The 27988-nt window shown below is 41.0% G+C and overlaps 1 protein-coding gene across 1 annotated transcript; it reads left to right on the top strand.

Annotated features, from left to right (window-relative positions):
* Nucleotide 1: 1 nt before the first annotated feature.
* On the top strand, nucleotides 2-27988 carry dnajc6 (DnaJ (Hsp40) homolog, subfamily C, member 6; the record flags this gene model as incomplete). The annotated part of the gene is made up of 19 exons (XM_079157732.1): nucleotides 2-218; nucleotides 7283-7418; nucleotides 13058-13107; nucleotides 14008-14156; nucleotides 15882-16004; nucleotides 16805-16938; nucleotides 17535-17729; nucleotides 17982-18099; nucleotides 18906-18985; nucleotides 19186-19379; nucleotides 20248-20274; nucleotides 21117-21488; nucleotides 21961-22104; nucleotides 22970-23071; nucleotides 23269-23406; nucleotides 23492-23827; nucleotides 24182-24330; nucleotides 24795-24971; nucleotides 27864-27988. 19 exons carry the CDS (start codon nucleotides 2-4, stop codon nucleotides 27963-27965), a joined length of 2943 nt encoding a protein of 980 aa, XP_079013858.1. The 3' UTR covers nucleotides 27966-27988.

Below are 27988 nucleotides of genomic sequence, written 5' to 3'. Positions count from 1 at the left end.
AATGAGCTTGCTGGGGGCCTACAAGAAAAAGACTAGTTATGATGGCTATGAATCTTTGCAGTTGGTCGATAGCGGCGGAGATAGCTTCAGCGTCGGCAGAGGGAGCAGCAGCAGCAGCGGCAGCGGCAGCGCCACACTCGCAGGCTCCATAGCAGCCACCATCGGACCGAAGGCGGGCCCGCTGAGAGAGGAGGACTGCAGCACCATGGACAGCTCAGGTAAGAGCTCTCGCCGCCTCCGGGAACGTGGATGGGGATTGGTCGCTGACGTAGAGAGCGCTTAGGTAACATGTGATGACTTTACGCAGTATTAACGTGGCCTGTAACTGTCCTGGTGTAAGGGTTTAGCAGTGGGCAACACAATGGCTAACAACAGTGAAAGTATATGCTATGCACCTCCTGGAACCCCCTCCAGGGCTCATAGTGGCTCCCAGACCCAACCTCAATAGCTAGATTGGGCTATTGTATGCAGAACAGATTAAGACAGGTCCCTGTGCCAATGGTTTTGTGTAAGATTTCTAAAATCGTCTGCATTGTATGTGTTGTTCTTACATGAAGTGCAAACCAGTCCTGGACATCTTCTCATAAGGTGACCAGTACCAATTTATTTAACATACAGTTCAGACTAGATCTACATGTACTGTATGTCTTAGATGTGTAAAGTAGCAAAAAGTCTTTGAATGCTCATATATATATTTTTTTAATCTGCACATGTTTATTAGCACATAATACTCTATTCTAGTGGTCAGTATTATATATCATGATAACCACATTCCATAGCCTATTTACTTTTTCACATGGGCTTTAAATGTGAAATTGTATATCAATAACTGCACTAGACAATAAAAGAGAATATATATCCTGCTTCAGTTTTAATCAGAGGAAGCACGAAATACTCTCAGTTCAGAAGTTTAGTCAACTGGCCGCGTATGATGGATTATAAGCCCAATGTATCCAATTAAAACTAAAATCATTTATCATTTATCTCCTGGTAAATCACCTACACGGCTTATTGAATTCAGCTATAATAGCTCATTTGTTTTGACACATCATTCCTCAATGAGATCAATTCTTTCATCTGTAAAAACAAACCTCTTGAGAAGAATAAAGTCACTATTGCTATTCAGACCATTGCTACATTGATACTACAACTACTGTTATAACTGTAACTACTTTTTGTTACTTAGTTAGTTTGTATTTATGTGTCATGCCAAACATTAGGCCCATCCAAAAGGGGGTTAAAAGATGCCACTATTTATCAAGAATAAATAAATGAATAAATCATCATCCCCACAATATGAGCGTCTATATAGTTTCAAGTAACATCTTTATTTACATTTATTTTAACTAAGGTGTACAATGAATAGTAGGAGGAAGAAAATAAATGCTACAAGCCTTTTTTTGGAAACTCTCAGCTTCAACTCCATAATTTATTTAAGTGTTTCATATGAACAGCGAAATCAGTGTTTGTGCATCATCTGTGTTTTTACATTTGTTTCTGTTTTTTTTTATCCTAAAGCCCTGTGTAGTTTCTAGTAAAAATGACTATAGTCCAGTAACATTAGCACTACTACAACTGTTACTGCTCATATTACACCATAATAGCAATAATTATAGTATTTGCAATAAATGCAGGCTAATAGGAAAGTCTGTTACTTTGGACGTTTGAAATTAAAGTCTGTGGAGCCTCACTGCAGTGCTCTGTGGAGTCAGCCAGCCCACAATGGATGGACATTTGTGTGAAACAAAAGAAGCTGGATGAGAAGGGTCAATGAGGAAAAGGGACTGGGGTTGGTGGTGATAGGGAGGGTGGAGGAGGAGGAGGTGGGGGCTCCAGTGTCAGATGTCTGTCTGGTCTGCTAGGCCTCATGGATGCTCTCTTTCATGTATACGTGTGTGCCTGTCTCTGTCTGTGTGTGTGTCTATGTATCCATCTGTCTCATTCACACACAGCCTGATACTGAGGGGTAAAGGTTGGCACTCTAGAAGAAGGGAGACACGTTCATTGATCTCTCTGGCGATGCTGAGAGCTCTTTATTCTGTTGATGTCCCGCTCTCTCTTACTGTGAGTGGCTTGGCTCTCTGCTGCTGCTGCATCAGAGCCTCCCCCTGGTGTCTGTATGAGCAAGGTTGGTCACTGTAACCGCCTCACGTGTCTGCACACTCCCACATCCATCTGGTCACAAACAGAGAGGCGCATACCAGCTAAGCTACACGCAAAGAAGTAAATATAACATAAATTAGAGGCAAACCACAATATACTGGAGAGCAGAAATGTAACTAAGGTATTCATTCACGCTGTCATTGATTTATACAGTATTATACTCATGATGGGAAACGGCACGAGCAGATGACACGGCATAGTAGACCCAGTTGGACGATAAATCGGAAATAAAAAAATCTAAATAAGCGCTAAAACAGCCTTTGATATTGTTTAGAGATGATCAAATATAGGCTATCAATAAAAAAGGTTTAAATCCATCGCTTTGGCAACAGGACTGCAGGAAACAGTATTTATGTGTGTATCAGATATTCTAATAAATTAATCCCTCAACCTTTGAGTAGGGATCACAAGCAAGGGGGTCACCAAAAAGCAAGCCACTGGTCCATGAATATATATATCAACCTTCATTTGGTGTTAACTAGTAAACACTGCTAACATCTACAGATTCCGCTGTTTCAAAGAGGAGTACAACTCAGGATTCATAGCCTGTAACTGTTTTATAAAATACTTTATTTTAAAGACTGAGGCTGAATATAACTGACGAAAATAGTTAGATATAGTATTCGGCAATATTACATTCTAACTAGGGTACTGGGAGCAACATCAATCTTCAACATGATCTCCAGCCATGTTCATTTCTCAACCCAAAGGCTAATTATGTCCCCTGTTTTGCAAATTATAATGGTTAGGCTGCGCAAACTATTTTTGAAGAATGCTCATAGAAAGGAATGTAGTCTTGCTCCAAGGACCCAAGGTCAATCCAGGCACGTTTTCCTCTCCAGATTAAAACGAGGCCAAGCATTTTAAAATCAATGTGAAGGTAAAAAGGTAGTTCAGAATTTCAGACCTTTATGCAAAATGATGTTTGACTATTAAACCGTCAGCTCGCAGCTGCAGCTTGACACATCTTTTATCAACGTTTCATGCCTGCACGAGCTTGCTTGCCATTATAGGCAGTGGGATTCTCCTCTGGTTAAGCTGTATCGTAGATGCTTAATCATACACTCCTTGTCTCATCAGCAGCATCTATAACTAAGCAGATTAGAGGCCCGGGATGACGCCACAGTCATGTGGGTCCAGGACACAACACGGCCCGGCACAGTGTAGTAGCCCTGAGATTCGGGTGCAGCGCAGTGCGTTTGCTTGTCAAGCTTTATTGTTGTGTGCTTGTATCCATCTGTGTCATTCACACCAAGCTGGATATTGAGGGAGAAATGTTCGGGGCTGTAGGAGGAGGGAGACAAATTCAGACAGCCCACTGATCCCTCTGGACATAACGAGAACAGTCTTTCTCTTTTCCTCTCCCTCAGTCATCTCTCTCTCTCTCTCTCTCTCTCTCTCCCTCTCTCTCTCTCTCTCCCTCTCTCTCTCTCTCTTTTTCTATTGGTCGACTGTGAAAGCGATAGGAGGCGGTCGAGTAGGGAGGAGGGGTAAGCTTTTGGCCTGGTCCTGTTTTTTGCTCTCTCGGTAGTGAGATTTATTTAAAGCACGTTTGTTCCTTCATCATAACATACTTCGTTACCTTTGCAGGTATCTGAACATGATTGGCAGATCCACGTCAAGCTCACATAGCTCTTGATTTCAAGGCAGAGTTTTTTTTAATACATTTCTAATACATTCTGTCATGCTCACTGGGAAATGTGCATAGTAAGGAGGTTAAATATAGACCAAAACATATATATAGCCTAAATGCAAGGGAAGCATTTCAGTTTGTATTCCTCAGCATAGACATGCTCAATATGGCTGCCATATTAAAGGAATAGTTCAATATTTTGAGAAATATGCTTACTCCCTTCCTTCAGAGAGTTACAGGAGAAGATTGAGACCACTTTAAATGAAACTATAATCAGCAAATGGTTAGCTTAGCTTAGCATTAAGACTGGAACCAGGGGAAGCAGCTAGACTGCCTCCGTGCAAAGACAACAAAATAAGCCTTCAGACTATCCTTACATTTTTGTATGAAATAAACAAACAAGAGATAACGTGTTACGTAGCTAATTACACAGCTGCTGGCCGTAGCTTCATATTAGTGTGTACAGACATGAGAGTGATATTGATCTACTAATCTAACCCTTGGCAAATGAAGGTTAAATTGTGATTGTATGGCATTAGCTCTGGATGTAATTAACAAATTAAATGATTAAGAAGTTAAATTCAGTCAGCAGTAGATTTAACAGGGTTAGGCATTAGAAAACAAAGGACATGGATTTTGTTTGTGAGCTCAGCTTTTTCTATTGTTATCTTCTCTTTCTTTCTTCCTCACCAAGTCGCTCCTCAGATAGATGAAAGATGAAATGATGCAGGCACAGATGTGATAATGTCAGTGGTGCAGTACTATTCCTTAATTCTTTTTTAGTCCTTTATATATTATGCTTCCATGTGTCAAGTGAAAACCCCAGAACTCCAGTTTTAGGGGTTGAGTGAGAATTCTTTATCGCCTTGGGCTAAAGACAAGGACACACTGTTGAGCAGATAATGAAAATGATTTGGACATGACAACCAAGTGTGACTGGGTCTGTTCCAGTCTGGGTCAGTAGGTGCTGACAGTCAGCAGATAAAAGTGTGTGGTGTGTTATGTGTCAACATTTGGCTTTATTGCAGCACTTGCAGGATCGTCTATCGCCAGAACTCCAGTCATTACGGACCAGTTGTTCTATGTGCTATTCGATTTTTCCCAAGATTAAAGATGACCTTTCAGATCTTAATCTATATACAATAAAAAAAACACTATTATTTATATGAAAATAAGGCTATTTGTATTTAGAGTAATACCTTTTAATGTATAAGAGTCAAAGCAGTACTTCATTGATTTAGTACTGTACTTTTATTAAGTTGGAGTAACAAAAGCTGCCGATATCTTGACTTTTAGACTATACTGTAGTATGGAAGAATGGGTCAAACTCCAAAAACACTGGATTCTAAAATTCACATAATGCAATATCTCATGTTAGATTGTCCCTGTCTGGTAAATTCATAATATCTTTCATAAAATAGGTTTCCTGTTTTGAAGTCTAAAGCCCAGACACTGATGACTTATATATTATTTTTTTTAGCTACTGTATTAAACCTTTCTTAATGCACTACAGCCACGCTGTGAGTGCCCATTCAGTTAACAGTGGTCATTTTAATTTGCCACGGGCAAAGTTACATTTGAGTTCTGGAACTTTCTGTGGATCATATGCCTTATGAGTGAAGCAGGAACTGTCATATATTTCAGGCCTATGCAGTCAGAGATGAAAACTCTAAATTAATTTAGTAAAGAATCAGGAGAAGGAGAGAGAAAAGGAGGGATCAGACATAGACATAAGTAGTGAAAGAGTTTAAAAGCAGTTACTGTTTATGATTGCAAATTTCCTCAGAGACAGTGTTTGTAATGTCTTTGTGAGTAAGTGTGAACGTTTGCTGTTAAAATCAATCAAAAGCATTCCCCTCAATTAAACCACAAATGCTATCTATCTCAGACGATTCTGATCGGTAAAAAACTTGACAATAAGTGTGATAACATCAGCACTGTATGTGAGGGGATACTTTGTATGGTGGGACCGGAGACCTGTACCTGGCCTTCACCCACATCCATAATACACAAGATAGACCCAACGTTATAATTTAGTCATTTCGACACCAAAGAGAAAGAGATATGCTTGATTTTGATACACTAAATGGCTTTCTCACTATGAAGAACAGCTAATCCGGAAGTGGCACATAATATAACTAAGGCACAGCAGCCCAGCAGCATAAAGCAAGTGTGGCCTGTAATAGCCAATTAGTTATTCCTCTTAGGTTATGCTTTCTAGTGGCAATACCATCCCACAAATTGCAGCCAACTACCAGCTGATGACACTATACTGTCTCATAAATATGAACCATACGCCTCACCATGATAGAATGCTCAACTTTACCTCTCCCCAGTAATGGCTGGATGAACATGTCTGGTGTTTCCAACTCACAACTTCTTTCACAACTTCGTAATACAGCCAGAACAGGTGTCACAGATACGAGGTCATAATGTTATCACAATGAAGAAGCTTTCTTATGGATAATTAGGGATTCTGAGAAGCTGCCTTTTAACAAGGTGTTGCTCCTATTACTTAGCTTTATTTACAGTTGTGTGTTAAGGGTTTAGGGTGATCAGTGAGGCCTACGCACATAGCCAATGTAGCTAATAGGTATGCTAAAGAGACACTATGGTGAGCATGGATTGCATGCGTTTTCTTCTAAAGGTTTCTGATGAGATTGTTGATAGTGCAAACAACATGACACGTTGAAAAAATAGAACAGTTTCAGATCATTTTCAGCCTTCATCAGTTTTATTTCATTTACAAAGTAAATGAAAGAAAGTAAACCGTTACTGTGTGGAATAGAGCACGCTACAGCCGGATCACAAATACATTGATTATAAAGCAGGCTTTAGCTTTCAGAGCTAATGCAACGCACAGACTACGCTCTCTGTGTCTCTTTATTTGTTCCTGTTTGCCACTAAATATCCTGCTTTTACACAAACGGACAATCAAGACTTCTTTTTTTATTATACTAGGAAATAACCAAACCCAAACCCCATCTGAGCCAACAGCGGTTTACAACTAAACGCTCCAAGCCCAACCCAAACACTCATGTTTAATGTTTGTAGATTTGTCAGCACTGCCAAGTTACACCTTACTGATGCCACTGTGGTTGCTATGTGTATCGTATATATGACAGGGAGAGAGAGAGAAAGAGACAGAGGAGACAATCTCTAATCACTAAAGGGTTGCTGACTAAGATATGACACTTGGGTCCAGATGGTATGCATTGTATTGTGTGTCCTTGTCCCTCAATCCTTTATACCTACACATGTATTTACTTGGTGTGTTGGGCAGTGACTCATATGTTCATCACTTGAGTCAAACGAAAACCTCTAAACTCCACTTTGTAATTGAAGGATCACGTCTAGTACTACAGTAATGTATAGATTCTTGAAAGACGTCTGTAGATTTACATCCTTAGTGTGTCTGCATCTGTGTACATATATATTTTGTTTCCCTCCCGATTCTGATTGGCTAATGGTCCTCTCTGTCCCCAGATATGGATGCCAACTATGGCGGAGGGCTGTTGGATATGGTGAAGGGAGGAGCTGGGAAGTTCTTCAGCAACTTCAAAGACAACTTGAAGGACACGCTGAAAGACACCTCCACCAAGGTCATGCATCAGGTTGCCACGTAAGTTAGCGCTGCATTCATACACATGATGTAGTGTACTATTGTGTTCTTTTCTTTCAGCCTCTGCCTCCCTATTCCCTTTCTTTCTTCAGATAAATACAATATAGTCACGATCTCCGTCCTTTCACCCTCACCTTTTCAAATTAATCAGGACAATCTTAGAGGACAAACGACACAGGTTGATATTGCCTCATTGCCTGCTGCCGGTGCTAGTGCTATTACCAGCAATGTGGGTTAGAAAGTATGTATGACATGTCATCTGTTTTTTATAATTACATTGTTGAATAACAGGCATACATTGCCTCTGAAATGCTCAATACTGATATTGTGCAGTCTGACATGACGACTTTATTGGACCCACGGTGTGACATGAAACTGTGAAATTGTTGTTATTGCACACTCTATCTGTGTTTGTTCGTAAGAACCCTCGTGTGACAAGTGACATTATATCATTTGGAGCAGTTTATAAAGTAAAGCAAAACAGTTTCACGACAACATGAATCACACTCCACAGACCTGGTCACACAGTTGGATTTTGCTCACGTTCATCTAAATATCAAATGTAGCTATTAGTTAGAGCAATTGAATGTTTTTTCAGCGACTGATTACGGTGCAAAGTAAGTGTCCAACAACTTTAGAGGAGAAACAGCGTTGTGGATGGAGGGAGAAAAGAGGGAGGCAGCAGAGTCTGGCACGGCTCGGTCGTCCCAGTGTGTTTGTGCACAGGCATCTGCACAGGGCAGCACAAAGGGGCCTCTGTATTGTCAGAAACACACACAGCTCCTCTCTCACTATTGACTCAGCAAGTTTGATCGTTGTGTCTCTGCTCCTCTGCTGCTCACATCTTGGCAAACTCCCACTCTCCTGTCCACGTCGTTCCCCCCGTGTTTTTCGGCCGCCTCTTACCCCTCATCTCAGCTCCACCTTCCCTCTATCTCCTCTCCTGTCTTTGCCGTCTCCTCTCCTGGCTGAATTATTCATGGCAGTTCAATGTGCCAAATGGCCAGTGCACTGCTGATACAGAAGGATTAATTTCATTAGGGCCCTGTGTGTGGTGGTGGTGGTGTGTGTTTGTGTGTTGACTTATATCTATGTATGTGTGAGTGGGTGGTTTGGATAATGGGGCGGTGGGAGGCAGGCTACTGTGGCAACCGGCTAAAAGCCTTTGGATAGGAAAGGTACCATGGGTAGAGGTACAATAATGTGCCACACTTTAGTGCAGTACACTTTAAAACAGCTTAGACAGGTTTCTTTGATGATGCCACGACAAGTATCGACATAAACTATCCCGCTGTGATCTGACACACTGGAGACTTAACTGTGCTGTTGTCTGCATTACATTTAATAGCTTTATTTAGACATGGAAGGACAGAAAAGATGACTGTGACAACACAGGTGATTTTCCAAAGTTGAGGGTGCACTCTATGGTTTATTGCCCTCGTAAATAAATAAACAAACATCTTGTGAACTGAGCTGTACAACAGACAATATAGTAGATCTACAGAGCAGTTCCAAGCATACTGACAGGATTATGTAGATAGAGTAGCATGGTTTTCTGGGTCCTGCCCATTGACTACCATTGGTGGTTTCCCTGTTTTTTTCCATAAAACTTGGAGACAAAGTCAGCAGTTAATTAGAGAGATTTGATAACGAGCGGCAGGATCTAATGATGTATTCTTGAGAGGTCCGCTGCTCTCTATCACCCTGCAAAGGAGGCTGCTCTGTCTCTCTCTCTTTCACTGTTTTTCCCCTCTCACTAATTTTCATTTTTGTCCCAAAAATCATTAACACTAAACTTGTGTCTTTGTCTCTCTGCAATTTGCATCTCTTGTCCATTGTTCAAAAATATATTAATCATAACATCAATTCAAGGAAGTCATAATATCTTATTTTATTCTATCTTATCTGAAATAAATAATTGTTTCAAGCACCATTTGCTTTAGATCATTAAACCTGTTTTAAGGTAACTGCTAGTGATCAGTCCACAACTTTACTGTTTTGATTCACCTCACTGCTCTCATCAACCTGGTCTCAAACCACTGTGCACATCCTGCTCAGCACCAAACATCAGACAGCAAAGCTATCGACCAGCTGGTGAACATAGTGGAGCATCTAACAGCTAAAGAGCCAGATCATTTCCCTAGAGGTGTGTGGAGACAAAACAGAGCTAAATGATTGGACTTCATCGGGTGGACTGTAAATGTATACTGCTGAATGTGTAAATAAGCAACTGTTAGCTCACCATATAACCTTCATAAGTAATATTTTGTCAATGTTGTGTTTTGAGCTTTTTGAGCTGCTTCAAAGTGGGCAAAAAAAACAAAACAATGCAGGTTTGAGTGAGCCATAAAGAAACAGGAGAGTATTATCTCCGAAACATTGTTTTATTCTTCTATTTTTTCCTACTATCTTTACGATCAGGTATTGTTCTGTTGTGGCCTGATTTCTATTCTAGTTTCAAGAAATCTTTTGTAATCTTTGTTTACCTCATTGGTAGAAGTTTCTCTCGATTACACAATGATCTGCTTTTATACATAGTTGATTTATATTTTAAGCTTGAAGGTCTATACTTTCTGCCAGAGGTGGTGTATGTGTATTCATCCCAGTTTGACTGTTGGAAGACTTTAGCAGAAGAGCTTGCTTGATACAAGGCAAAACCCCTGCGAGCTCAGTTGTTAACAAGGCCCTCTTTTAAAACCCAACTAGACTTCATTGTTTCCTCTCCGCCTCTTATCTATATTCCAGGCAAAAGGCTGTTGCTGAATTATTTAACGCAGCCTGCTTGAATGTTTACCTGGCTGAGGAGAATTTTTGCAGGGAAACTAATCTGTCAGTGACGCTCAGCTGTGTGTTCCTCCGTCTGTGAGAAACTCAATGGCAGTGGTCCAGATCAGTCTGGACCACTGCCATTGAGCCTTATTTTTATTTCTCCTCTGTCCCCGTTTCATTAACACTAACACTCTGTTGGCATCTCTGTTTGTCGCTCCATAATTATTTCTCTGCCCCACACATTTTTTCCTCACTTTTTCCAGTGGCCAAAGTAAATGAATCATAGCATCAAACCAGAGAAATGTGATGAAATTAAAAAATAAATCAGGTATAGTGTCCTGTGTGTCAGACCCTGGGGTCAGTGGGTTGCAGTGCATACATTTTATGATCAGTGCCTTGCTGTTAGCTTTTAATTGGTTGCCAGTCTCTACTTTAAAACATCAATTTTGATGTATATATAACAATGCTGTTAAAAAAGACAAAAAGGCTGTAAAGAATAACATTTTGGAGAGAAGCATGGAGAGTATGTAGAAAACCCAAATCTAATATCCATCAGGATGCAGCCCGAGTGTGTGTGTGTGTGTGTGTGTGTGTGTGTATAGTCACTGGGGACTCAGTTAGAGCAATTCTCCACTACTGTAATGAAGCCTAAAATTGCTTTCATGCTCCTGATGTTTACTTTCCAGTAGGAAATATAAACAACAGGCACTGTGGTGTTGGCTCTTGTGGGTATCATATGGGTGTGTGTGTGTGTGTGTGTGTGTGTTTGTTGTCTCACTCTTCTGCCCTCACTGTGTCTGTAATTACACTGCTATGCTGCAAGATAAACACACTTTCAATAAAGGTTAAAGACAGAAGTTGGACTGAAAGCAATTGCAAAACTGTGAAAACAATATTGGAGAACAAATTGAATCATAGTGATTAAAAATGATGAGATACCTTAAACAAGAGAGTTTGACCAAAGGTAATCTATTGTAAAATGAATAAGTGCAGTAACAAGAGAAGTAAATTCATATATTCCCTCATGCCAGTAAATTAACACATATGCAACAGTAAATGAAAATGAGTCAAACACATAACAGTTAGCCCAACATTAATTAACTGCTGCTGTTAGAAACATATTAGCCCCATACAGCTATTGGCTAGCTTGATTAGCATAAATAATACAAGTCCCCAGTGTCAGCTTTGCCCTTCTTTCCAGTTGTGTCCTTCTTCGTCTATTCATTCTCTGTACCACACCTTGCAGTACATTTTAATTGGCTTCAGCTCGAACCTCAAGAGGTCAGGGAGACTGCTCATTTGCATAGTCTATGGCTATTGGCCATGGCCATTTAAACCTGACACCTGACCTGCTTCCCTCCTTTAATAACCAACAAGCTATTTCAGGAGAGAAGCAGGGATAACAGCAGATTTGTGGAATATATTTCCTGGACAAAAACAAAGGACAAGATCAAATGTTTTTTTTAAAACATTCCTCTATTTTTACCGCAGGGTAACAAACAATATGTGCTCTAGCAACCTAAATAAGGTCAAGAAAAGTAATTTGCATACTGGCTTGAATAGTATACAGCAGTGCAGATATTCACCTTTCATGACAATGTATGAAACCTGCAGTCTGCATTTTCACTCAGAAGTGGATGAAAATAGAAACCCGAACTGCGGTCCAATTACCTCATTATGGAGGGCTTACAGATGCAACAGCTCTGATGGATTTAACTTGGGTTGTTTGTTTGTTTTACTAGCAGTTGTCTATGTCCTGATACAAATAAATGTTTTTTTTTGTTGGAATTGACATATATGATGATGTAAGATGAGTCATAATATCCAGAAATGTCTTTATGTGGAACACTGTAAAGTCCCCAGACACACGTGCTCTCGCTTCAAAGCAGACTAGTTGAGTAGCACTGCCTTACGTAACCAGGTCAAGGATTGCATTAGGGCCATATGGCACTCCTCCATGACCACACAGCACCTCTGTGTCAGCCTAGATCAGGATTTTCACTATAGGGAACAAGTCAACTCAATCTGATGCACATTAGAATATTAATGCAGTAGGGCAGTGCAGTGAGAAGTTGATCCACGTGCCGCTGTTGGGTAAAAACATTTTTATAAATTAATCTTCAAATAGAAGAAATAAGACATTTTGTGAGTCTGTTACAACAAATAACACTCAAATCTGCACCTGCTTCATAGTGTTTCATATGTTTTCCTTCACTTCCATGGTGCGTACTGGATTACGTGTATGTGTGTGCACCCCAGCTGCTCTCACAGTTTTGAAAAAAACTCCATATGGAATAGCTAAATTTAGCAATGAAAGGCAATGACGATCAATTGAAGAACTCACATATGGTATTCCTTTGATCCCGGGCAGATCAGCCTAGTGTGGTGAGCCTGAAAAAGACAACTTCCCCAAAGCCAGACATGCGGAAGCTTCTGCTCTAAAGCCTGTTGAGTCTAATTACTTGGATATGCATGGCATGCAGCCTGATGCACTGGCAGCTGGAGGCAGATGGATCAACCTTTTGGATGCTGGTCATGCATTGATCTTCTCTTTTTAATGATCTGATATTTTTCAAGAACAGGGCATCTTTTGACTCTCTTGTCTAAATGTTTACTTTGTCTGAAACAATCAAAACACACGTGCCTCCTGTATAACACCTGTAATACAACACAGAGCAAGGGTGTTTGGTTTCACAAATACTGTGCACATTTCAAGGATTTGTTAGGGTGTGAGTTGACTCAATCACATTTGCTGTGGTTGAAATATTGCTGAAGGTCGTCGTAGCTTTTGATTGTAATTCTCTTTTACTTCTCTGTGTCATGAGAATTGCATGGAAAAGTATTATTCAAAACATCTTCCTTTGTTACAGGTACACTAAAGGGGAGCTGGATATTGCCTACATCACAACTCGGATCATAGGTAAACACGTTTGGTTGTAGCTACTGGACTTTGTGTGCATGTGTGAGCTGTGTGTGTAGATGCCTTCTAACATTGTCTCCATGAATAATGAATAATGAATCCGTGTCCAAAGCTCACAATTAAAAAAGCTGCATTTTAAACACCCTGAAAGATCAAATCATAAGTGATTCTCTATAACGTCACCCATGACTAAATAAGCAACAATCAAAATACAAACATTTGTTAAGTTATTATTTATTAACACACAAATGCATACCATAATCAGCTATATTTAGGACTGTGTTGGTTTGGTCTGATTATATTTGTTTGACAGTGACCAAACAACCCGACATGTATCATAAGACTGATATCATTACGTTCCTAAATCCCGATTGGTGCATGAAAATACATAACAAATTGTGTGTTCATGCAAAATCCCAATTGCTGATTAGGAAAATAGAACAATGTAGAAAATGAGAAGGTAAAAGTGTGTTTTATCTGCATGATACAGGATAATAATGGTTCATGTCTGATCCTTAGACCGTGTTAACATACACAAGCATGAACACATTCAGATGAATAGACAACTTCACCGTCAGTGTTCCCTCTGTACTCATCTCTCATTCTCACATCTCCTGCAGCTTCACATGCTCATGAGTGTGAAGCAGCAGTGTGTCCTTTAAAGAACATAGTCAGCTGGACATTTGTCACCTGAGGGCTTCTATCCCACAATGCTTGGTGTGCAGCGGCTGACGATCATGCTTGAATCGAGACCTACTCTTCACATTTCAATTCACTTATTGCAGAATAATTGTAAAGACGGATAAAAGATGGAGGAAGCTGTGTATGTAAACATCTGCACCAACAGTGCATGGAACTCTTCAAAGCATCCAGCAGCTGAATGATGTGTTTTATTGTCAGTGATGACCTACCCAGCGGAGTCGGTGCAGATCGGCTACCAGAACCATGTAGAGGACATTCGCTCCTTCCTCGACAGTCGCCATGCCGACCACTACACTGTCTTCAATCTGTCACAGCGTAACTACCGCGGCGCCAAATTCTCCAACAGGGTGAGTGTGATACTGTCTCATAACGCTACAGATGAAACCCCCGAAAGATGTATTAGTTTGTGCCCAGTTGTTAGTGGCTGCTGCAGCATTTTTACTTTATTACAACACTACAGTGAGATATGAGGACTTAATGACAGTTTGACGGCTATTTTTGGTCTGCCAGCATTTTAAGTGGGGACTGTCGCTACATCTGCTCATAAACTATGGGAGCACCCTGAGAGAAACCTCTAATTTCCACAATAGGGCCTATCATTACTCACCCCTGCTCTGTCATTTAAGCTTCAATAAGACATTTTTTTCCACTGGGGAGCAAGTCGTCACGCAAACTAGTGACAAACCCAAAGATAAGTATCACCCAGCTGTGCAATACCCAGCACCTCTCCAGAGCATTTTAGCATCTTTCATATTGTTTTGGTTTTACAGCCTGCAACTTTTTTCAGATGCCCTGATGAAGCTCAGATAAACCCGCTGTACACTACCTGTCCAACACCAAACAGCAGAGGGACAAAGTTAGCGACTATAGCTAGAGGAGCATTTAGCAGCTAAAGAGACAGATATTTCCCTCAGGAGTTGGTTGAGACCAAAATCAATGCTAAAAGGAAAGTAAATATCTGACTTATATTCATCAGCTGGCCAGAAACACAACTTTAAATGAATTACAATGTTGATTAGGCAACTGTTTGCTAACACGTACATTTAGAGTGTTTAACTAGTTGGGAGGTCACCATACAGAGCAGAGAAGTAAAACCATAAGTATATGTGGCTGAGATCTCGGAAGAGCTACACATTTAGGTGTGGTTTCTCAGTGGGATCAGCAGTATGAGCAACTCATATTACAGTCATTTTATTTTAAAATAAAAGGGAGGTTTGATTGAGACAGACAACATCAGGACTGATGACTATCCAATGACTCTACTACTCAATGTTACGTCATATACGATCCTCTTTTGCTTGAAAGAAACACAGTTGGGATAGACTGTGAGCTTGAAGGACCTTTGTGGATGCTCTTGACAGATATAGCAACATTGGGGTTTGTATTTTAGTACACAGGACAATCTTTAATCTTCAAGAGATGTAACACAGCAGTGATTCAACATCGTTTACATGCCTCACCACAACAATGATCACTTGTGACACGATATGTCACTAAATGAAAGATTTAACTTATGGTTCACCAACCCAAGTGTCCCCGCCAAACTATCATTTCAAAAGCGGGATTTGAATCTGAATGCTCCATCTATTCTATTCCATCTTTATGGTTATGACTATCTCAGCATGTAGTCATGCAGCACTTTTGCACAGCTGGATTTGGTTTCAAGTGGGAGGCATGGGTGGGATCTCTGTAGATAAAACAGTGCCACCCTCTGGCAGAAACATCCAAGGAAGCTATGTAGTTAACATGGCAAAGACGGCCCCCTGTCTGCTTGTGGAAGTTACTGTAACTCCAGCAGATGACTCATTATGGCCACTGGCGTGTTGTGTTGCTCTGCTACTGCAGTGTTGTTGCTAACCTCCACCTCTTCTTATTTCATCCCCTCCTGAGTAATTTTTTGGTTTTGTCTATTCCTGCTTCTTTCCCCTTTCTCTCTGCCTTCCTTCGCTATTTTTATTTGCCTTCTGCCTCTTCTCTGCTCTTTTTATGTCTGGATCTGTCTGTTTCTGTGTCAATCCCTGTTTTCCTCATTCCTCCTTTGTCTCTTATTTCTTGCACCAACTCATTTCCAGGTTTCAGAGTGTAACTGGCCTTCTCGCCAGGCTCCCAGCCTCCACAACCTGTTTGCTGTGTGTAAGAACATGCACAACTGGCTCAAACAGAATCCCAAAAATGTGTGTGTCATCACCTGCTCGGTAAGAAGACCCTCATCATATTGATCCCTATCCTCCATTTCTTTTTAATTGTCCTTGCTTTTTCATTTCTAACCACATACATTGCCATGTTTCATTTAGTTTACTATGAAGTGAAGGCACTTTTAATGTATAAAAATACAAATATTTTGCAATACAATCGCTATTACTGAAGTATTCAGTGAAACAGGCCTTTCTGTCTTTTCTAATTCAGTGACAGCCACACTGTACACTGTGGTGCATGTTATTGCCAAGTCACTGTGGTTGTGCGGTGGCTTGGCAAATTGCTCCATCTTGCATAACCTCCACCAAACGGTCCCTTTCTAAATGAGATGTTTGCTCTGCTTCGGATCACAAGAATGCTTTTGTCTTCCTGTAACCGGAAATGAACTGAGTAAATGTATGACAGTGAATCAATTCAGTGTGCAAAAATCTTGACTACCGTTACATAAAATGTTTGGGCACATGGTTTCATCATCCGATCCCATATTAAAATGAACTTCTTTAAGATTTAGCAGAAAGCTAGGTACAGTAGATTCTTGGCTACTTTAACAGTTCTTCTTATAGGAGGATGACAGTGAAGATCTACCGCAAGCATTCACCAAGTTAGAAGCTCTGTGTTCTGTGGTTTGATCTATACATGTTCACACTGTCATTGCTGCAATGCTGCAATGTAAATGGAGGCAGTGCAGGGGTTAACATGCATGGCAGACTAGAAAAGTAAATCAGCGAAGCTTTAGAATATAATGATTACCCAGCATTTCTTGAAGTGTCTCAGTGTCTCCTTTACTGTGTGTTTGTAGGATGGTCGTGGTCCCTCGGGTGTTTTGGTTTGTGCCATGTTCTGCTTCTGCCACCTCTTCAACAATCCAGTTCCTGCCATGCAGTTGCTCAGCGCCAAGAGACCAGGTTCCGGCCTCTGGCCATCACACCGCAGGTTTGTAATCCTGAACGTGTGTGTGTGTGTGTTTGTGTGTTTGTGTGTGTGTGGAAGTAAGAGGAAAAGAAAGGACAGGAAACATAAACATCTGCAGAAGTTTCACACTAGATGTTTAGACTTTGAGGCCTCTTTGTAAAAATGTCTTCTTTCCTGTGTTTATCTACCGCTGAATCCGATTGTTTACTATCTAATAAAGCTGTCAGAAGTAAACCCACTCACATGATAAGCGGGTTTCAGCATTAGACAGGATTTTTCTCATATCTGCCCCTTCAGAAGTTGTCTTCATGAATAGTGCAGCCAGCAGTCCTCAGTCTCCTCAGCCTAAGCATAAATCTTAGGCTGCAGGGCTGACAGACCCTCATGATTTTGCCCTTTTAGTACCCCGCCAGCCAGTAGCTGTATTATTTATCAGTCCATGTTAGAGCATCTAACAACATCCTTCATGAGTTTAAGTGCACGTTTACTGAGAGTTTTTCTAAATGGCAGCATTAACATTACCCTTATCCTATACACATGACATAGCACAAAGTGAGGCATTCCCATTTAAAACTAACACAGGATAGAAATGATTATCTTTCCTTCTCTCCATGCAGGTACATAGGCTATGTGTGTAGCATGGTATCAGAGAAGCCCAGTCTACCACACTCCAAGCCCCTGATGATCAAGGGTCTCACCGTTACTCCGGTCCCCTGTTTCAACAAGCAGCGCAGTGGCTGTCGGCCCTTCTGCGACGTCCTCATCGGGGAGACAAAGATCTTCACCACTGCACAGGAGTACGAGAGGATGAGGTAGGGGCATTTTATTTAAAGTGTGTAAGCCTTCAAATAAATCAAGACTTCATTTAGCCTGTGATGTATATGAAGGTATGTTTAAAGAGTCTGAAACACATCATGCATTTTTTCTCCTCATTCTCTCTCTCTCTCTCTCTCTCTCTCTCTCTTCAACATGTCCTCTAAATCTTTTTCTCCCAATTGCTGCCCCATTTATTTTTTCCTCCTCTACCCTCATGTTGTTTCGTTTCTCCCTCCCACACACTCCAGAGAGCACAGGGTCCAAGAGGGTAAGATAGTTTTGCCTCTGGGTGTGAGTGTGCAAGGAGACGTCATTGTTTCAGTCTACCACATGAGGTCTACCATCGGGGGACGACTGCAGGCCAAGGTAAACTCTATCTGCTCTATGTTGTATACTACAAAGTATTTTTACTGAAAGAGGGACTAAACTGAAAACCATGTCTGTCTACTGATAAAGTCAACATCCCTATAAAACTTGACAAAAAAAACAATTTTGCACAATGACAATGTTGGAAAAATCTTGTTGGCACAAGATCAGCCATGAAACAGTCAGGTGTTGCTGCTAACTGAAATCAAAACTCTATTTTTAGCTATTTTTGGCAATTGTTTGTTATAGTTATCGTAGAATTTTACTTCCAACAGTATATTTGCTGGCATTGGTTTAAAGTTGTATGCTGCGCTTCGTAGGTTTTAATTAAATGTAAAAGCGTGTGCATGCAACTACAGGTTTTACATTAATCCAAGTTCCAAGGAATAAACCACTAAAATCTAACTGACATTTTAGACAATAACTTCCCCCTCTTTTTTAATTACTATATAAATCCATTCAGGTAAATGGGTTGAAGTGGACATGTTTACAACCAATTTCTTTACGGCTGGACTTTTGATCCGCTTAGGCACCACATACTCCATTGAGCAACGTCTGTATTCCAGAAATCAGCTGATATATAAAATGCTGTCATAGGAATTCAGTCGAAAACAGGCTAGTAAAATTCTGAGCAAAGCAACATGCGATTTCTCAGTGAGTGAACATGACATAGTCCAACATAAAGTTGTACTTAGGACAGTTAAGATAATTGTACAGTGAGAGACTACAGTACATTTGACTTTTGATGCAATTTGGTATGACACACTAAAATATCCCTAAACTTACATTTGTTCTACTGCCGTTAGGTGTCCAACACCCAGATCTTCCAGATCCAGTTTCACACTGGCTTCATTGCTCCTGGTACCACCATGTTAAAGTTTAACAAGTGAGTACATTTCTTCTACTTAATCACTGTGATTGATCATCTTGCTCATCCCTTTAGATATCTTAATATTGTCACCAACAACCTGAAAATACAATGAGGGCAAGTAATTGTTTGACAGAGACGGCTGAAATCATGATTTTTAGAGTCTGTTTTCCCTCTCTGTGCTTCTCACTATAACACACATCCATTTTTCCTCTCAGACCAGAGCTGGATGCATGCGACTCTCCTGAGAAGTATCCCCAGCTTTTCCATGTGGTACTGGACGTGGAGGTGGAGGGGGTGGATAAGCAAAAAGACCTGACGCCACCGTGGGAGCAGTTCCCCTGTAAAGATCTCAACCCCAATGTGCTCTTCTCCTGCCATCAGGAGCATCAGGACGCACTGGCTATTGCTGGTAGAGTGGGGACGGCTACACTGGGGACAAATATGACACACAAACAATAATGTGGGCCACATATGTATATATATATATATATATATATATATATATATATTAAATAAATAACATAAGGCTAATGTACATCACACTTTAGATTGGAAGCAATTTTATAAAGTGTGATCCATTGACTTTTTGTCTTTAATCAGCCTTTCTGAAAAGCTCTCTGGTTTTTCTGTCCATAACTAAATAGGTATCCGCTGCCATATTAAATGCTTGTCGTGTAGCCAAAGATAAAACAGCGATTATAATGTCAGTATGCAATCACAAGCAACATCTGTCAAGACTCTGTACCACATTAGCAGCAGTATTTTAGAAAGTTAAGCCAAAATTATGGACCTGTGTCAAGTTTCAGCTCACAACCCCAATGAAAAAATGTAACAACTAGCAGGACACCAGCTAGCTAGCTAGCTTACAAGCTATTGTAAGCTCATTGTTACTTGTTCTGGAGAGCTTCACAGAGTCCAACAGCATGCATTTGATGTAAATTCAAAATAGCTCATGTTTGTTAATTGCCTTACTGATCATTAACCTAAAATAACCCTAAACTGAAGTCCTTACTTACAAAAACTGATGCTAGCCTAAAGCAAAAAGGATAGAAACAAGTGACTAATACACATCTACAAAAACAGTTAAAACACAATTAAATGCACAATACAGTTAAAACCAAATTTATATGCCAAAATGTATAAGATGGTGCAGAAATGCAATAGATAACTTGAGGTAGGATAATGTAGTATGTGCAAAACACACATTCACATACATGACATGACATGCAGACACAAGAACACACTAACGAACTAACTCTCATTTTTATCCCGACAAGATGAAATGGAGGGATTGGATCTGGAGGGTAAGACAATAGAGGAGACCAAAGACCTTTTAGAGAAGCTAACCAGGGATTGGTTCAATTCAATCATACTCTCCCCAAAATGTACAGAGAGCATTGAACCCATAGACCAATAAATCTTCTGTTATTGGGAAATCACTTGGCTGTTTCCATTTACGATCTGTATTGATTGAATTGAAATTTACCTCATCCTTGTTATGCAGTGATATATCATTTTGGTAGATGATTTTAATTCCCCTGATGGCCTACAACAGCAGACCAATGTTCCCTGTACCCAGAGAAATATGGTGAACTGGGGAAAAAAGCACATAATCCCAGTGATGGTAGCAAAAGGAAGCAAAGGGGAAAACTGTGCAGCTATAAATGGTAGAGATTAAACATGTTCTACCAAAATGAAATATTGCTCTTGATTAATGCTAGCTGAGGTTTATAGTCACACGTACATCCCATCCCTTCTTTAAAAGCATACTGTATATTCTATTGATTGGACCCATAAATTAAGATTTATTGTGTTGTTATAGAAATTACTTTCTCTAATTGGTGTAGCTAAGAGCAGCTACCAGTGGCAAACTGCAAAGTGTGCAGCTTAGTGTATTATAGCACACAGTAGAATCAGAAGAAAAGCTGGTGCTTGTAGCAGAGATTACCTACATAGTTGCCCATTATGCCCAACTTTTCCCTCTTAACCTACTCTGTATTTCTGTCTGCTTTGTCCCAATGAATTTCCTTTGTCTGCGTTGTTATTGCTCTACCTTTTACCACTTTGTATGCTTCTGTCTCATTTGGTAATTAATTACACCGCTCCCCTCCCCTCTACCTCTTTCCTCATTCTCATACACCTGCAGAGCCAAGTCGGCCTAATGCAGGTGCAGAGAGTCGGGGCCATGGTGAGGAGAGCGAGCCCTCGGATGATGAGATGCTCTCTCTCTCCAGCCAGCGAAGCAACGCCGGCACGGCCCCCCAGAGACCCGAACCCCCTGCTTCAATGCCTGCCGCCCCTGCACCCGCCGAGGAAGTGGATCTTCTTGGCCTCGATGGGGATGAGGTGAACCGACCTTCATCTCATCCCCCTTCTGCTGCAGCCGCAACTACTGACCTCCTAGGGGACTTGTTCGGGGGCCCACCCCAGCCAACCAGTGGGGCGTCATCTGCCCAGTCCACACCACATAAAGTAGTCCCAAACACTGCCTCGCCATGTCCCTCTCCTGCACCAACAGGTGAGATCCCAAGTTGTAAAGTACATACGATTTGAAACACAACCCTAAAACAAATATTAAAATGTGATATTGCTTAAAATAAGTTTAGATTGCTTGGTTCACATTTAGGGTTTTAGTGTTTTTTCCTAATGACTGATATAGTTAATTAAGCGTGAAAGTTCATTCTTAAATTTAGAAATAGTAGTCTAGGTCAGCTTAATAGCTCTCTCTGGTGCTTTCAACATCTTCTCACAAATTTCATCAGTTAGTAATTATAAAAAAATAAACGCATTAAAATATAAATGGCAAGAAGGCAAAAATATGCTATTCTCAAATTCTCATGTCATGATAATTTAGATATCTGAAAAACACATTCTGTATTTCAAAAGTGAAGAAAATAAAATGAAACAACTTTTATAAAAGTAAAAGATTTTGGCCATACAATTTTCTAGAGTAAGGCAATGATAATGGTGGGTATGTTTGTGTCCCTCAGCATTTGATCCCTTTGGGACGGGTCCCATGCCTAAGCCTCAGGACATGATGGGTTCATTCCTCGGACAAGGTAATGTAGGGCAGCCAGACCCCTTCCTGCATGCTGCTCGCTCTCCATCACCCACCCTGCAGCCTACAAGCTTGGGTAAGGCATGCTTCTGCTGCACACTCTCACAGCATTTTGGATGTAATAAAAGAGTCCATATCAGGGTAAGGCACGTTATGCAGTATCTGCAAGTCTGCTGCCACACCATAACACATTAACGTGCATCGTCTTCGTCTCTGTGCAGCAACTCTGGTTAAAACTTCTAAAACTTATTTTTCCCATCAAGATTTATTAAACTGCCATGTTTGTTAATAACTTGTTCCTTTCTCATATTTGTGTGCTCTATTATTGCTCACTCACAAGCTTTTCTCTATTGCTACTGTGTGGAAATGAATGGGCTTGCATGATGTCTGCTGAGTATTTGCAGTCTGTCTGACTAGTAAGCATAGATATTGCACGGGCTTGATATTTCACCCCCAGCATGAATAATTCCCCATCAGCAACATTTTCAGCCTGAAGACATTTCTTTAGACTTCACATCTTTACACAGCAGTGTGTGCATGCTGAAGCAAGACAACAACAACATTACTGTATCAGTAGGCCTATTAATCAGTGTATCATGCTAAATTTAAAATTGACAGTAATATACTGCTGGCATGAACCCAACCTGGGCTGGCAGTAAGGCTTAGAAAACAGATCTGAACAGGCCTGATCAATTTGTAGGAGAGGTTGCAGACCTCTAACTATAACAAATAATACACTTTATCTGTGCTTTTCGAGCAAGGAGATATCAACAGTAAAAAAATCAGTTCCAAGAACTAACAACTACATCCATTTAGACATAAAACTGCCCCCTAATAACGCCTCTCATGAGACTCAACCCTGTTATTATTTTCTCAGGCTGTGTGAGTGAGTCACTGTGTTCTCAGCTCAGTGTGTGACAAACTTTTATGTGCTTGAATAGGCCGGAGTTCCCCCGTCCCGCCCTCCACCCCATCCGTCAATATTCAGCAGCAAAACGCAAAGGGAGGATGGGACTGGAACAGACCTGCCACAACAAGCACAGGTAGAAACCAGTAACCCAAACACACACAAACACCAACAGCACTAAATGTTCATCTAACGCATTACTGGGGAAGCCAACTAAACCATTTGTATGTATTAACATCTGTGAGAGCTGGTGGAACTAAATGCTGAAGACCAAAATAACTCGGTAAAATGAAGGGCTACAAATATATGACTTGTGTTTGTTGATTTTTCCAGCAGCAGGCTTTGGTATGGGCAGTCGGTCAGCCACTACTAGCCCCACAGGCTCGGCCAACAGCACCCCCACCCACCAAACCAAGCCAAACACCTTGGACCCGTTCGCTGACTTAGGAAACCTCGGGGGAAACCTCGGAGGTCAGTCACTGGAAATATTCTGTAGCACATTAGCCGTTGTTATTTCAACCTTACTCTATGTCATAATCTCTGTCCTTTGCTTTAGCAGGTCCTGGCTTCTCCAGCAAACCCACCACTCCTACTGGAACCGCCCCTTCCCTCCCCTCCATGGGCTCCCCTTCGCGACCTCCTCCGTCTCCCCAGCATGCAGAAGGGTGGCAGCCCAACGCAGGAGCCGGCTTCCCATCGTGGCAGCCAGGTGCTGGAGGTGGTGGAGGATGGCAACAGCAAGGACAGGGCCCTGCCCCGCAGCCAAAGCCCAGCCCCAGTCACACCCCCATGCCTCACACGTCGCCCCAGAACCGACCCAACTACAACGTCAGCTTCTCTGCAATGGGGGGAGGCTCGCCCAGTGCTGGGGCCAAAGCACAGGCTAGCATGGGTGAGCATGAGATGTGGATGAGATGTTGTCTCTTATGATGAAAACCACGTGGTCAGGTTGTGAATTTGTTAAATTCTTGTAGCCCTGAAATCTTTTACATAAATTGCCATACTTATTTGAAGCTAGATGCCCTGTATACATTATATATTTTGAATTACTCCTCTCTACATGTTTATCTGTATTGTCTCTGTTACATAAAGTACCAAGCCCATTCATTCTTTAGTGGGAGTTAATCTCTCACTCAATCAGTAGTTCTCAGAGCATTGCAGCATATAGTACAGGATGGTAAGTGGCTTAAAATGGCTTTAAAACAGTATGTTTTCTGTCTTTGTTGTTTGCATTCCTCTCTCCCAGGTTCTAAGCCCAAAGTCTTGCATGCCAACTTTGATGACCTGCTATCTGGTCAGGGCTTTGCAGGGACCAAAGATAAGAAAGGGCCCAGGACTATAGCAGAGATGAGGAAGGAGGAGATGGCCAAAGAGATGGACCCAGAAAAAATAAAGGCAGGGGATTTTTTCTCATGTGATGTTGAGCAACATCTGTGTACTAATCATTTAAAGAGTGGTTTGTTGTTCTTATTTGCTGTTGTATTTTTCTATTGGATGTTGTATGTTGTATATTTTGCTGTTTCTATGAGAAACACTATGAAGTCCCATGACTTTTGCATCACGACATCTGAGTAGAATTGCATTTCAGTCACCTGTTTATCCAGAGTATTAGCACAACACAAGCAATTCAGTAGCTCCCAAAAGTAGGATAGTGCACTCAAAAACCTTTGGTTATTGAAGCTTTTCTGTCTATTCCAGAGTTTATGACGCAACTAATGTTGGTCTCCCATGACCAAACTTTGGATCCTCTAATTACTACTTTAAAAACATTTTTACCAGAGCCAGAAATCGCTGAAAGCGTTTCTAATTATTGCTTCAAATCTGGCTCCCTCTCTTTCCCGCTCCTGTTTGTGACCCAGATTCTGGACTGGATCGAGGGGAAGGAGCGTAACATCCGTGCTCTGCTGTCGACCATGCACACTGTGCTGTGGGAGGGGGAGACGCGCTGGAAGTCTGTGGGCATGGCTGACCTGGTTACTCCGGAACAGGTTAAAAAGGTCTACCGCAAGGCAGTCCTGGTCGTCCATCCAGATAAGGTGAGACACATTATGACTGGTGGACTTAATAATAATAATAATAATAAAGTGAGGATCGATACCTGTATGAATGCAGGGAGAGAAAATAAGACTCTTTGTCCCATTTTAGAACAATTACAGTTTTAAACAGATTTTCCCCATCACACATATATATATATATATATATTTCTTTTTCTTTTTTTCGCCTGCTCTTTTATTTTGAAAACACCAAATAACCCTTTGGGTTAGAGAAGCGTTACCCTTTGTAGTAACCCTTCTCTTTGGAGCAAACTGGACTTGCACAGAAGTGTTATTACACAAAATAAGGAAATAGTTCATGTTTTGTTATTATTTAATACTTGTGGGTCAAATAGTGTAATGTTACAATTTCTTACAATTGTTAAACTTGAAAAAAAAGTTCTGTCAACACCAATCACAGATATAGAGCAAATTAAAATTAATTGTGTTTCCTCATTTAGTGTACTTGTGTTTTACAGCTGTGTCCCTGAAACCCCAAACAGAAGTTGAAAGTTCTAAAACACATAATCTGTTCAAAATCATGTTTATGAGCAGTTCTAATAAAAGTAGTAATTATCAAGATGGTAAAACAAAGTTATTGACTACGTGTTTTGAAGCACATTGTTACAGTTTTACTGTGATCTAAGAGACATATACCATCTAAGGATTAGTCATGTTGGCAAAGTTAAAAGGAAAATCCTAGTGCCATACGATTGCGAGTTGTTTGTACTTAACTCATATTAAAGATGAACTTTTTCACACATGATATAAAGAAAGAGAGTAATACAATGGAAACAACCAAAATGATTAGCACTTCAACAGCACGATGACCCATTGAACCAAAAGCAGTTTTCAACCAATCAAATAAAGAACTACTATCCTGGTGAACAGATTTGGCAGTATCATGAAGGTGGTTAATCACATCACCAATCGTAGCGTTATAGTCAGGCACAAAGGTACAACATTCAGAGCCAATGACAGCACACGTTCCTCCTTGGGCTGCTAAAAGAAAATCCAAAGCTGCTCTGTTTTGTAAAGCTACAAGTCTAACAGAGGCGAGTTCACTTGAGAGAAGCATGAGAGCCTTACCGGTTTCATTAGCTATAACTTCTATCGAATGAGACAGATCGGCGATTTGATCTAATGCAGACATAACTCCGTAAAAAGGAAGAATGGGACCGAGTGTGTTCTTGAAACTTGATTGATGGTGAGTCCCAAAGACATCTGAAATTCCACGTTGCACCCGTTTGACAGCTTTCTGGGGCAGGGAGTGAGCCACCCTCATAGCCGGGATGACGTAGGCCAATCCGCAGCGCCCATTATAATCCACGGGAAGATACGGGTACGCAAGGTTTCCACATACCCAGTACATTCCTGCAGGAGAGGAGATGGAGCATCTGGCAGTGCGGTGAGCTAGAGCACTGAAGCGACCCTGGCCTGCTGCTGCCAAACATTGCTGAGGTGCAGAATCCAGAGATTTGAATTCCATATTGGTTTGTCTTGGGTCCCATTTGAATGAACGAAGGCAGTCCGATTCTCCCACATGTGTCTCGCCATCATTCTGGAGACACCAAGGGAATTTTTTCGGTATGAGCTGTATGGGAACAGGTTTGGGAGTGTTGAGGCATCTGTAGCAGTTCCCATGTCCTCTAGCACATTTAAGTGGTCGCATTTTGGAGAGCCTGGAACAATCAGGATGAGAATAGGACTGAGATAACGGAATATGCATCAGGTGGCAGGTGTCGCAGGCAGAGGCAGGTAAGGCCATCAGAGGTAAGCCTTGTCCAGATGTGTAGGGTATTAGGCCACAGACATAACAGCTAGAAGTAGGGCTTATGTGGTTGGCTACTTGCCGTGCCATAGTCAGAAAAATATTGATATCATCTACCCTTGCGTCCGGTGCCTTCATGACCTTTGGGGCGCCTATGGTGCATTCCACCAAGATCAGTGTTAGGAGGTGTAGGGTCAGGGGCATCCTAGCTCCAGATCTTCACAGTCAGACTCACAAGGAAAGAAGTCTGTGCCTGTGAATAAATACAGTGAACTGAGGCAAGGGAATGGCAAGAGAAAGGCAATCATAACAGCAGCCGGTAAAATGAGCTTACCTGTGGTTTCAGTCTTCAGGGAAGCCTTTTTCTTTTTACTGTCAGGAATGCTCAGTGGATTAAGGTTATGTCTCTGTGGTCTGCTGTGAGATCATGGCAAGGTAGACATCACCAGCATGCCTGCAAGGAGAAACTACTTTTCACCCTCCTAATCATCCTCTCTTTTATCAGAACCCATTGGGTGCAACCCCAAATGTACGCAATCACAGGGGTCTAGTGAGTGAATCACAAGATCAATACCCACTGATCAATCAGTACAAGACGGCAGCATTTAAATAATCAAAACTGGGAAGACTTAGAGAATGCTTGATGTCAGATAAGGTTCAACTGCATAAGCCCACAAAAACAAGGGCACATTGATTTAGTATGACTGAATTAAATGCATACAAGGAAACGTAAAAATAGATAATTTATCTGAACTAAACTAACTTTTTTTTTTACTGACGAACACAATAAAATATTCATCTTTGTTATTGTGCAACGTTTTAAAGTTTAATTAAATCAAGTGGAGTATAATGATTGCATATTTTTGTTTAATTTGTTCTTTAATTTGTTTGCGTAAGGTTGAGTTTTTTTAGACCTGTTTGTTGTCTTTTGTCAGCTACATGTTTCTCCCAAAGGTTCATCACCTCTGTGTGAATGCATTGATATTATATCAGTTTCTTTTTTTGACAATGCAAAAACTTCCCTCATTTGCATCACTCATTTGGATATGGCCAGAAGTGGAGAATGTTTTCAGGTGATTTCTCTTTGGGTTTATCTGGGTTTTTGTTTCTGTCATCCCTCACAGGCAACAGGAAAGCCCTATGAACAATATGCCAAGATGATTTTCATGGAACTAAATGATGCCTGGTCAGAATTTGAAAGCCAAGGACAAAAACCCCTCTACTGAATAAACAGAGGAAGTGAGCGAGG

Source organism: Pholis gunnellus, assembly GCF_910591455.1.
Source record: "Pholis gunnellus genome assembly, chromosome: 4".
Classification (NCBI taxonomy): Eukaryota; Metazoa; Chordata; class Actinopteri; order Perciformes; family Pholidae; genus Pholis; species Pholis gunnellus.
Note: the sequence above shows the minus strand (reverse complement) of the source record. Positions and strands in the feature narration are given on the sequence as shown.